Source organism: Stenella coeruleoalba (assembly GCF_951394435.1).
Source record: "Stenella coeruleoalba genome assembly, chromosome: 6".
Taxonomy (NCBI): Eukaryota; Metazoa; Chordata; class Mammalia; order Artiodactyla; family Delphinidae; genus Stenella; species Stenella coeruleoalba.
The window spans coordinates 97,410,566-97,424,296 of NC_137151.1; the positions used below are offsets into that span (position 1 = coordinate 97,410,566).

General features: G+C 36.7%; 1 protein-coding gene across 2 annotated transcripts in view; it reads left to right on the plus strand.

Moving 5' to 3' along the window:
• The window catches only part of PARD3B (par-3 family cell polarity regulator beta), a 1,038,680-nt gene that overhangs the window by 525,168 nt on the left and 499,781 nt on the right, over positions 1-13,731 (plus strand). For both annotated transcript variants that reach the window (XM_079924321.1, XM_079924322.1), the window contains exons 6-7: positions 6,776-6,862; positions 12,442-12,567. In XM_079924321.1, coding sequence (XP_079780447.1) covers positions 6,776-6,862; positions 12,442-12,567 — 213 coding nt within the window. The remainder of the gene's footprint in view (positions 1-6,775; positions 6,863-12,441; positions 12,568-13,731) is intronic.

Sequence of the window (13,731 nt, forward strand, 5' to 3'; positions counted from 1 at the left end):
ACACAAAAATAAACTCAAAATGGATTAAAGACCTAAATGTAAAGCCAGACACTATAAAACTCTTAGAGGAAAACACAGAACACTCTATGACCTAAATCACAGCTAGATCCTTTTTGACCTACCTCCTAGGGTAATGGAAATAATAACAAAAGTAAACAAATGGGACCTAATGAAATTTAAAAGCTTTTGCACAGCAAAGGAAAGCATGAACAAGACAAAAAGCCAACCCTCAGAATGGGAGAAAATATTTGCAAATGAAGCAACTGACAAAGGATTAATCTCCAAAATATACAAGCAGCTCATGCAGCTCAATATCAACAAAACAAACAGCCCAATCCAAAAATGGGCAGAAGACCTAAATAGACATTTCTCCAAAGAAGATATACAGATTGCCAAGAAACACATGAAAGGATGCTCAACATTGCCAATCATTAGAGGAATTCAAATCAAAACTACAGTGAGATATCATCTCACACCAGTCAGAATGACCATCATCAATACATCTACAAACCATAAATGCTGGAGAGGGTGTGGAGAAAAGGGAAATCTCTTGCACTGTTGGTGGGAATGTCAATTGATACAGCCACTATGGGGAACGGTATGGAGGTTCTTTAAAAAACTAAAAATAGAACTACCATACTACCCAGAAATCCCACTACTGGGCATATACCCTGAGAAAACCATAATTCAAGAAGGGTCATGTACCACAATGTTCATTGCAGCTCTATTTACAATAGCCAGGACATGGAAACCACCTAAGTGTCCATCAACAGAAGAATGGATAAAGAAGATGTGGTACATATATACAATGGAATATTACTCAGCCATAAAAGTATACGAAACTGAGTTATTTGTAATGAGGTGGATGGACCTAGAGTCTGTTGTATAGAGTGAAGTAAGTCAGAAAGAGAAAATAAATACTGTGTGCTAACACATATATGGAATCTAAAAAAAAAAAAAAAGATTCTGATGAACCTAGGGGCAGGACCCAGACTTAGAGAATGGACTTCAGGACACAAGGAGGGAGAAGGGTAAGCTGGGACGAAGTGAGAGAGTCATGGACATATATACACTACCAAATGTAAAATAGATAGCTAGTTGGAAAGCAGCTGCATAGCACAGGGAGATCAGCTTGGTGCTTTGTGACCACGTAGAGGAGTGGGACAGGGAGGGTGGGAGGAAGACGCAAGAGGGAGGGGATATGGGGATATATGTATATGTGTAGCTGATTCACTTTAGTATACCGCAGAAACTAACACAACATTGTAAAGCAATTATACTCCAATAAAGATGTTAAAACAAAAAAGATTGCACTTTAAGCTTCTCTTTAATTAGCAAGCAGTGTATGCAAAAGACCTTCCCTTCATTCCAAATTTCTGGCTCATTCCTGACCTCACGTTATTCCAGATATGCCTCTTTTCCCAGGATGAAAACTGTCATCACATTTTATCCTGTCTTCTCCTTGGCCTCTCATTTTGCAAATTATTGACAGAGTCCATTTCATAATACCTTGAATCTTCCTCCATGTTTTCATGCTTTATTCCTATAATCATTGCTCAATCCATAATACCTCTCAGCTACATTGTTTCAGTAATTTACTAATTCCTACCTCAAGTACCAATTTGTCCCTTGTCTTTCCCTTTTCCAGTTGATCCCACATCTCTGCCAGGTAAAATATTTCTAAACCACTGCATTGATCTTAGTGCTCTCATTTCCAGAACCTATAGTGATTCCATCTTCTAAAAAATTAAGCATGCTTTTTCTCATTGTGGAATTTGACATATCACACTGAGGTTTGATCTGAAGCTGATGGGTCAGCCTTATCTCCTCATTATCTTACCCTCTGTTCTCCTCCCTTCCTCCCTCCTCCTCCCCTCTCCTCCTTCTCTCTTTAGTATCGCAGCCAATCCGTGTATCCACAGACCATCCTGATTCAGTGTCTCAGTGCAAACTGTTTCCTCTCCTGTGCATGATCTCTCCACGCTCTCACCAGCTTTTCTGGTTGAAGATTCATGTACCCTTCTCAGTTCCATCTAAAATTCTACTTCCTTTGAGAAGATTTTCCTGATTTCCAGCTTTCCTTCCTGATCCTGTTCCCTTTTCTATGAACCTCATCAGAAAGCACCTCTGCTTTGAAACTTACATGTCAAAATGGTTGAAAACTACTGCTCTGAGAAGCAGTAAATTCCAGTTTGTGTCCTGAATTTACCTTATATAAATGGTGTGGTGTTGGACAGATTATTTAACCTCTCTAAGCATCGGTTTACTTATCTGTAATGGAAGTGATATGTTTACTTTGTACATTTGATGTGAGTACATGTTATGTAATACCCAGAAGATGATTAACATGCTGCCTCCCCCCAGATAGCGTACATTCATTGAGAACATACTGCAAGTACTACTACTGTTCTATTCCTTTGTATTATTTTTTGTTACCTGTCCTAATCTGCCTGCTGATTATGAACTCCTCAAGCATTAGACTTCGTTTTTTCCTTGCAGAGCTTCTTCATTGGAACTACTCGATTAATTGCATTAAGTGAATCCCACCACCTTTGACAACAAATTCTTTGTTAGATTTTTACTCAGTATAATCATATCAACAAGACATTTCATAAGTTGCTAAAAGAGTAAATGCTAAGCGTTCTCATCACAAGAAAAATTTTTTTTCTATTTCTTTAATTTAGTATTTATATGAGATGATGGATGTTCAGTAAACTTACTGAGATAATCATTTCATTATTTATGTAAGTCAAATCATTATGCTGTGTACCTTAAACATATACAGTGCTGTTGATTATATCTCAATAAAACTGGGGGAAAAAACCCAAGACATTTCACTGTCAAGTAGCCTTTGGCGTCATCAGCAAGCTCTTCTTGGAGGTCTCTCTCTGTGGTCCATCTCTCACATTGCTGTATATGACAGTCTTGGACATCAGTCCCCAAAGAACACCCACCAGTAACTTCTCTCCACTCATTATTACCCACTGTGTTCTCTATCAGCAGTCTAATTATGAAGAAAATCCTACAGTATTTACAGATTAAGAAAAAAAAAAACTCTTACTGAGGAAATCAAGTTGAGGAAAATTTGGAAAGTTTGAAATAGGTTATTGCCTTTTAACCCGTAAGCTTCTTTGTTCCTTCAGAAAGTTCTAATAATAATACTAACAGCTGATGTTGAGTCCTTCGTATATGCCAGAGACTGTGTGTTTGCTGTATTTATATAATATTCTCTATTTTTTTCTTTAAAATCAGCAACTCTATTAGGAATTTATCTTAATTCCCTCATTGTCCAAATGAGGAAACTTACTTGTGGTCTTAGTTTAAATGATTTACTTAGGCACCTGACTCAGAGCCACCACTAGGATACACTTCTCTCTAATTTCATAAGTTAATCATTATTTCCTCCTGAAACAAAGTATCTCCTCTTCCCTGCCCTCAGACCTGTCTCTTCCATACCCTAAACTAGTGGCCAATCACTGGGTTGACTAATCTTAAAGATGCTGTGCATTTTGCCTTGTGTGGAGAAATCAGATCTACAACCATCCGTCTGCAGCCCCTTCTCTCCCTCAAGCTTCGTGTCTTTCTGCTGGAAGGAACCAAATGAAGCACTTTCCATCTAGTTCTTGCCATAGCCGTTCACAACAGGCTCATTTTAAACCACTGATTCTGTACTTTCACCCATAGTTTTGTATTCAAGTCTTAAGTAGGTAGCAGCTGGTTCTAGTGATATTTGAATCAATTTTGTCAGTCGGAGCTTAGAACATGTAGCTTGCTTAATACTATTGGACCTAATGCTTGGTGACTATCTGCTTTTGTTTTAGTACGTCTTAGAAAGTTGAATTAGCTATTTTGAGCTTAGTGAAATCTTCCGACTTTTCTTTTTGTAAGTGAAATACTTTTCCTTTGCCCCGCAATTCATTTTTTATCTGTTTTTCACAAGTAGCTGCTGATCCCTTTTTCTTTCCACTTCTAGAATAGCCTTCTCACCTCATTCTCTACATTTTCCATTCTCAGTCTGCCTCCAGAACATAAATGTGCATACCCTGCTCACCAGTCCTTGAACTCTACCGTGCTGTTTGCCTAAACAAATAACATTAATAGCATATTTTCACATCTTAGTGAAATCTCATTTTATGAGATGTGTATTCAAGTAATTGTGTCTAGCCCTCCTTGCTATGTTTATCTTCCATGAGGGTATATATACAGGGATTTCCACAGAACTCCATCAAATGTGTAAAACACTGAGTGGTTTTTTCCCCTTTTAAACTAAATTTAAAAAGATGGACTGGTCTATGAGTTTCCTTTTTCAAATGCTTTTCTTTCCATCTTGAAACAAATAATGGATAACAGTTTATAAAGAGCATGGTAAAACATAGTCTGTGTAAAACTTGTAATGCTTGTCTTTAGATCTAATTCTCTAAGTATCTGCATTTAACAGTCAACAAAATTGAGTCTTTTATGCTGCTTTTTCTGGGATAGTAATACTTTTGTGATAGTAATTTAACATTTGTCAAATATCATTCTAGCCAAAAAATAGTGACTATCATATAAAGATAGCATAAAAGTTTATTCTGAAATACTGAAAAAGGGAATCTTATAAAGTTGAAATAAACCTTAATACTGCATCCTCCAACAAAGTTTTAGTGTTTTGAAATAAGATTGATTACTTTAAGAAATTTTGTGATTTACTTTTAAGTAAATGTAAAACTACAAGTTTGATGATTACTAAAGAGTAGGTGTCAGTATGATACATAGAATTTACATAGAATTTATTATGTTTTATAGTAGAGGTTTTGAGTGGGATAAAGAAATACTTGCAAACTAGAGAAAAGAATCCATAAAGCCATTCTAAAATTTTTTAAGCTGAAATCTTGTTGTCTAGACTAAACACTTATATTCCAAAAGCATCTATATAATACATATGAATGCTCTCAGCATGTGGAGATTTAATACATTTATTAGGAAAGATTTGTGTTATGCTCTAAGTGTAAAACTATAAAATTATGTTATAAAGGTAGAGATAATAAAGTTTCAGTGGTTAAACAAAATTTTCACCTCTGTTTTTAGAAGTCTTTACAATAATATCATAACCCTAGAATATGTATGCTTTGGGTTTAGTCTTCCTCAAATACCTACGAATGCACTATAAATCTGTTATGTAAAAGTTATTTCTTTGCGGTCCATTGAAAGCTACGCAACTTTCTCTTCCCACCAAATATTTTATATTCAGGACTTAAAATGCATACCTATATTTAGGATTTCATATGCCTATATTCATATAGTGCCTATGCTTACACAGAAAGTATAGAGAAGAATCTACTTTATCCCTTGATCTTAGCACTCTAAGATTTATTTTATTTCTAACTTTTATTCCAGGCTTCTGATATAACCTGCTTGACTGAACAAAGTTTAAATATATCAGCAGTATCTGAGCAAAACTCGAAATTTACTATCAGTTTTGAAATTCCATCCCTTTCCATAAATGTTGGAAACTAACATGCTCTTTTTTGCAGTTCTTAATGATAATAGGTTTGCAATGAAAACACATGAAAAATAAGCCTAATCCACTGATGAGAATATATTTAATATATTTATTTTAGATTGCTGATAATTTAGGGAGTACTTCATGCAGAGTGAATTCGTTAGGCATTTTGCTTTCTTAATGCTGTTCTCAACTTTCCAGCAAGGAGCCAAAATTTTCCCATTTTCAATTTGGAGCAGAAATGTATTTGTAGCAGCTGTAGCTCTTAATTTGACATCTAGTTTCAGGTCTTTTTCATGTAAATAGGAAACAATAGAGACCTGCCTACAGTTTCCATGATGGAGATGTTTGCTTCCACTTTATCATTTTTCCTCTGACAATTTTATTTTCTCTCTCTGGGATTAAAGGAGCCAATAATTGTTCATGGTATTATTTTTCATCTTTATAAAAACTTGTTAGTTCCACTTTCCATTACTCCAAAGCTCCCAATGCCTTGTATATTTCAGTCATACACACTATCCATTAATGTTTCTAGCTCATCCTTTCCTTAATCTGGAGTAGGTTAGACAGGTCAGGCTTTCCATTTCTTTCTGTAATACATTTTCTCCAGGCTTTTCAACTTCTTTTCCTACGTCTAAAAAAAAAAAAAAAAAAAAAAAACTGAGAGGTGAAAATTTGGAATTGTTCCATTGAATACAACTGATGTCTTATTGAAAGGCAAGTTTTAGTTTTGATTTATAATGCTTTGAACATGCCCATATGTATTACCAACTTTGGCTTCACAGTTGTTTAAAATGTAATTATGTGCTTTTTCTAATAAAAATGTGTTTTATTTCATTTTTCCTCTGTTCTGGAGGAAAAATCCTCCTTTATGTTTTAAGCATAGATATGCTTAATTCAATGTATTTTATCATCTATTCAGTAATTTTCAAGTGTGTCTCAATGGGGAGAAATTTCATTTTTGTGTACATCCTTTTTAAATATGTTGATTTATGCAGATTAAGTTAAGTAGGAAGTTATTTTTGTACATAGTCATTTCCATTTTTTCCTCTTCTAGGAAAAAAAGTAAGCAGTCAGATAGTCTTTTAAACATTTTATTTCCTGGGTCTTCTGAACATACCAGCAAATCATGTACTCCTTTGATTTCATCTCTGCTGTTGAATTTACAGTAGTTGCTATAATCCTAAGTTTGTTTTGTTTTTCTTTTTAATATGCCACGTCTGATTGTTTTTGTTTTTGTTTTTTTAGCAGGGACTCATTTGTGCTCTTTTTTTTTTTTTTTTTCTGTCCCAGTAATATGACAAGAACAGTGGAGATTTCTGGGGAAGGAGGCCCCTTGGGAATACATGTAGTACCTTTCTTTTCATCTCTGAGTGGAAGGTAAGATGTTTTCCTTATATCAGAAGCTCATACTAATGAAAAACTTGACTTGAGCTCATTTTCCCAAACATTTTTTAGAAGAGGATTAAGTGTCTCTGTTATTTAGATAGACACCTCAAGATATACTTCTGTTGGCCACTTATGTGTTAGAAACAAAATAACATCACTTCTAGGATACGATAGAAAAGAAATCATGGCTTCTGCATTTACAATTAATTAAGAAGTACTTTATTAAAGTATTCTTATCAGTGACACATAGACAGAAATTGTGGAAAGACTTTAACATATTGTCACAGAAATATAGCAACTGAATTTTTTAATGTTCAAAAATACACTTAAATGAAATATAGTAATTCCAAATGGATATTTCTTGATATGCCTCAGGTTTACAGAACTTAGGATAATAAATATTCTAATATTATAAGTAGTTATATCAGAAGCTAAATATGTTTTGATTTTACATATAGTAGCAAAATGCCATTATTCTATTTATTTTGTTCTAAAATAAAATATAACCAATTAAAAATAATTTATGGCATCCTTGTGAAATTTTAAAGACATAATATTTCTAAATCCATGCTGGTAAATGGTAATTTAGATTGCATCAGCATCTCTTGAAATTTGTGTCTACTTAACTGGCTGTAAAACTTGTTTTACTGATGGGAATTAAAGTGTGTGCCTGAGAGTTAATATTAGTACTATTATAACAACCTTACAAAACTAGTATTAGATATTATGTTATTATAATACTTTTCAATCAGATGACTACCTTTTGCACTAGATTGACACTGACAAAGGCTGTCAGAAACTTAAAGAAAATGAATTTCTCACCCATATGATATGATTTTAATTAATTTGCTAAATTTATTTTCTTAAATTAAATATATCATTGAAAAGGCAAAATACCTGATTTTAGCTTAGGTGATCAAAGACCAGAAAAGTCGGTTGATTTTTCTCAAGGTCATACAAAATCCAGATGTCTTGACTTGACCTCACTCTTTGCTCTTTCTATAACAAAACTTGCCCCAAAGCTTATATAGTATTTATTTACTGGTTCTGAATATTTATTCAATTTGGTCTGCCATACAGCAGGAAGAACAGATTTAGTCATGATATTTTGGTTGGCATCATTTTCAGTAGGTAGCCATCTGCTACCTGTAATTGCTAAGTCATCACCTTCTTTAGCAAATAACATCTGATGCCAAGCTCTTGCTGGAATGAATGTCCCCTAAAAAGAAATGAACTGAAAAGCTAGTGGCTCTTATTGTCTCATTTCCTGTATGTGTTAATAAGCATGTTTATAAATGTTATGGGTTATGGCACAGGACAAGCTGGGGTTGTTTTTGACAGACAGGGAGAGTATTTACCCAGTTGTCATGAGGAATTCTAATGGCTTTTGTCAGAAGTGTACTGGTAGAGCTTTGTGAAATACCAGTGTGGCTAAATTACTAGGTCCTTTAGCTTAATGAAGCTGGAATAGACCACAAGATCATCCCAATTTTCAAAACGTGAAGAAATATACAACATGACAGTCACCCTACATCATTTTCAGTTGTTCAGAAAACAAGTTGACGCTATAGACCAAAAATCACCTTCTCTCACTTCAAATGAGGAAAACACACTAGAATGCATTGATTTACCCCCGATCCTTCCTAGTTCTGATTTCTAGCATAAGCTTTATAGAATAGGAAAAAGTATTGGACTCGGATTTGGAACAATTGGACTTGAATCTCACTGTTCTCTTTTGTATAACCTTGAGTGAGTCCCCTAAATTTGCCTCTTGTGAATACCTACTTCACATCAAGGTTGTGGGGATGAAACCACATTAAAAATGTGAATGCTCCTTGTGAAACACACAACATACAAATGTGTAAATTATTAGGATTTAATACTATTTTGGCTAAAACAGAAAAACTTTGTTTAGAAATGAACTTTTATAAGTTCATGGTCAACTATTCAGTAAATTGGTGAAATAGTTTTCTCTGTGTGTGTGTGTGTGTGTGTGTGTGTGTGTGTGTGTGTATTTTTTGCTATCCACTGGTATTATAGGAAGGAAATTTAATTAAAAAACATAAAAAAATAATATGGAAGTGGAGACATGAGCCAATAAAAGTTAAGAAGTAATGAGTACAGGCTGAAACAGCACACTTAACTCAACCCATGTGTCTAGAAGCAACTGCATACAGAGTGTGTCAGACAAGTGTCTGACTTCATTATGCCATATGGTTGCCCTGTGTGAGCATGGGGGATGGGGGTAGTTAAGGTCATAGTGGTAGACTTAGTTCTTCATTTCCTTCCACTTATTGGTTTGTGTCATTATTTTAAATTAGAATTTACATTTAATTATTTACTAAGACTACTGTAATTCACTCTGCCTTCAATTTCTTTTTAATTTTTTTCTTTTACAAAAATGGGGCCACACCTGTTGTAGAATTAAGATCCCTAATCAAAGTTAGAACACCCCGAGTACAACACACTGGCTGCTGCACTAAATAAGGCCTCAGTGGTTTCATCGGGGTGGAGAATGCTGCTTGTACTGAGGACTATTGGCTCGCACAATAAAAACAAAAATGCAAGAAGAAAGAAAACAAAACAAGAGTCCCTGAAAGTAAAAAGCAACTTAATTTCATTCATTTTTTTCAAAAAAAATATAGTTTTATTTTAGAATTAAAGCATAAAATCTAATTGTCAGTAAATAAAGATAGCATAATATACCTGTTTCATAGTAAAGACAGCTGAATATGAGGCAGAAGGAAAGGAAGGATGGGGGAAGAGTGATATATAATGTGAGCAGAGGAGATGTTTAGGTAAAAATTCTAAGCGGGTGAGCGGCCTAGGCAGTGTGATACAGTGGGAAGAAAGGAGGAGGCCAGCAGGGCATAGGTTTGTGCCTAAATGATCATTAGAAGGGCAAGAAGCAATTGTTACCCCTCTTATTCTGCGGGGCTGTGGGTTTCGGCCTCCTTTATCACTGCTTCTTAATGCAAATTAACTGGTTCACCTCGGCCTATAACTCATCGACGGCATTAATTTTTAAATCCTGCGAGCCTTGGTCCCAAACGAGATAGCTATCCACAGCTCACCCATTTGGGGCAAAGAGAACAAAGAGGGACTCTTTTCTGAGCCTTCTCATACTGGTCTGGATGAAATCAAACTGGAAGGAATCCATCCCTTCCATAGAATAAAGAAGGCAGGAGTGGTTTGTTGCCAGGGAACAAACTAATAAAATCAGTTAGTTTTACATTTTACCAAAATTACCTCTGACACATGGGTTTTGCAGTTGGGCTTATTCTGTCAATAAATTTTTCATGGAAAGTTAGGTTATTTAGTTGAGTGAGGTTCACATAGCATACTCCAGCTGTAATATACCAGCTAAATTGCAACCCAGTGGCCTGAAAGAATTAATTCATCTCCCAAAATGTGAAATTAAATCCTAGGGAGTAACATTACATGACTGATGATGTACTGAATTAAATTAAAGGAAGACTTGAATGCTTGTTAAAAAAATATCGCTTATATAAACTAGTTTATAACCACATGTGAGCCTCCTAATGGGTCGTGTTATTGTGAATCCACCATAACAAAAATCCAAAATGTGAACTATTAGAGAGTTGTTCGGTTTAGGAGAGAAACAGTATTTTATTCTATTTCTTTCCTTTTTTTTTTTTGACATGTCAAATAGTTCAATTTTTAATATTATGAGATTAAGGTGGGATTAGTACTTTAAATATATTCATTTAAATCTCAGATCTTTTATCAGATAGTAGCTTTGGCCCTTATTCTCTTCCACCCAGAAGATGATTAATTTACTCACCTGCTAGAACTAGGAAATGAAGCATCATTGCACACTTGGCCTGTGACCCTGAGCTTTCCCCACAGTAGGTGACAAAACTATTCGCTCTGCTCTCTCCTACGTCAGCGTACTGTGTTCATTTAACTTATTTAAAGTAGAGATCTAAATAGCCCTGCATGTGCCTCTCCTCCGGCTGTCTTGAGATGACGTGAGCTCATCAGATGAACTGAGGCCCTGGAGGCCGAGGTCCCACTTTGTGGCAGCTCCAAACAGGTTCTCTTCCACTTTCATTAGAGACTCCCCTTTTTAATGGCGGACGCTATTATGCGTGCATAAAATGTGCTCATGTTTTATTTAGATTCGAGACTTAATGCAAAGGGACTACGTAATAGCACCTAAGGCCCCTATATGAAAGAGGGTGACAAAGTAGGAAAACAAGAGGATGAGGGAAGAGGAGGTGGTGGTTTCTCCACATCTAGCAGACTCCTCTTGGAGGACGTATCTGTCTGTTTTATCCTGAGACACCTGGGACCCTGACATGCCGCAAGGAACAGGGAAATCCCTCACATGAGAAATGGCTAAAGTATACACAAGTTTGATTTAGTTTTCAGTTCAGATACTACCAATATGTAATAGGTGCGTGCAAGTGCATACACACACAGTTAAATTCTTTTCATTGCTGTAGCTTTCTTTCTCCTTTTCTTTTTCTCCAACCCCATCCCCTCCTGACTCTAAGCCACAGCCGCAAAGCACCGGGAGGTTCAGGGGATCCTCTCTGAATCCAGACTCTTCCTGGTTGAAATTTCAGACACCTCTTCCCAAAGCCCTGATTTCATCTGGTCACCGTCTCGCTCAGAAGCAGTGAGTGGCATGAGTATTACTCCAGCCTCATCACATCCGTCCATCAGCTGGTGTTCAAGGCCCCTTCACGTGGCACTGGCCTCCACATCCAGTGTGAGCTTCCACCCTGCTCCCCTTACACACACCTGTTCGTTCCTGCCTCTGTGTGTATTCTCTCTCTCCTCCTATCCAAATCCCACTCATTCTTCTGATCCAGTTTACATCCCACTTTCTTCCCAAATCCTTCTATGAAGACTCTAGGCTTATAGCTCCAGGTTTTTCATTACTCCTGTACTCCAAGCCTGTGCTGAGCCATTGTCCTGGTCCTACAGCCCTGTCTCATATTCTTCCATCCGAAGTGCATAGAGAACACTCAACACACACTTGATTCAGTGGCACTAACAAATGGGACCGAACTTCCTTCTAAACTCAGTAATACGATCTCTGCTAAACATTTACTTCTTCAAATGCATATTATTGGAAGAGGTGGGAAGACTGCAAAGAAACTACTGTGAATACCTAATCCTCTCCCATTATCAAACATCGAGCTGCCCCCTGGGCACCAACTCAAACTTACTTATTACAGTCAGCCCTTCTGTGAATCCCTCTCGAAACCACGAGTCCTCTGTGTCCTGAACTCTACTGAGCAACACTTGCCTTTTCTAAGTTACCTACAAGCATGAGAAACGGGATTGTAGGTCATTGTGCTCTGGGCTGGTGTTTACGTATATGTGTCTTGAAGGGCCTTCTTCTCCTTAGTGAGTCATGTGTGCGAGTGTGTTTTTTTGTTTGTTTGTTTACTAAGGATTTAAATAACAGTTGCCCGAATATAAAGCATACGTCCTTTCATAGATAGAAACCGATGTTTATTTCTGAACGGTTACAAATGGAGAAACAACTCGCAGGTTATTCAGTCATTCTCTTTCAACCGAAATGTTGCCTTTAGGATTCTAGGGCTCTTCATCCGTGGCATTGAGGAAAACAGCAGGTCTAAGCGGGAAGGACTGTTTCATGAAAACGAATGTATTGTAAAAATCAACAGCGTGGACCTCGTAGACAAAACCTTTGCTCAGTAAGCATGTTTTTTATTGTTTTATTTACTTTATTGATTCCTAGAATGCTTATGATCATTACTGAGCTCATTATGATCAAAAATGTAGGTAGAACTTCTGATAAGTTCCCTTTGACCCCAGAAGATCTATTTTCAAATATGTCCTGTGTTTTAGCGTACTCAGAGGTGGGCTGCAAATGTCCCTGACAGCCCTGAGAAGGACAAACTGCAGAACAGAGCAAACCTTCTGCCTGGCTGTCTTTCTGGGGCATCGATAGATGGGTTTGTTTTTCTTGGGATACAGGTCAGTTAGACTGGTATTTAAGAACTCTTCACAGACTATTAGTTCGGCTTATTAATTAACTTACTTGGTGTCAGTAGTCTTCCTTAAACTAAATATCTGTGAGAGATGACTGTGAAGACTCACTGAATAATAGAAACAAATGGAAAAAAAAAAAAAGTTAAAATAGGGCTTCCCTGGTGGCGCAGTAGTTGAGAGTCCGCCTGCCGATGCATGGGACACGGGTTCGTGCCCCGGTCTGGGAAGATCCCACATGCTGCGGAGCGGCTGGGCCCGTGAGCCATGGCCGCTGAGCCTGCGCGCCCAGAGCCTGTGCTCCGCAGTGGGAGAGGCCACAGCAGTGAGAGGCCCACGTAGCGCAAAAAAAAAAAAAAAAAAAAAAGTTAAAATACTCTCCCTCAAGAAATTATTTCTCTGCATGTGAAAATGTTACAGGAATAGGTCTTTGTACCTAAGAATTAACGTATGCAGCAGTCTGCATATGCTTTTTTATATGTATATTGGCATTACAGTGGAACAAGGGAGTAATCACGAATACTCTTTAGTAATGATCACCAACCTCTCTTGTTTCAACCAAAACAACTCATAATATATCTTCTCTGTGACCATTAGTTGCCAATATTGTGTTGGGTGGAGGGGCAGTGCTGTAGCTGCTTAAGTGTGGAAGAAAATGAAGCCTTAAGAGTGTATTTCTAAAAATAATGAATAATATGCAAAATTATAAGTATTATCAGTAATGATATTATTTTTATATATCACTGTGCTTGTTACCAGGACTTAATAGGAATGCAAGGCAGACATTATTCTCCCTATATTATAGAGGTAGAAATCAAGGCTTATAAAAATTCAATGTAGAGTAGAAATTGACTCCTAGTCAAGGAGCC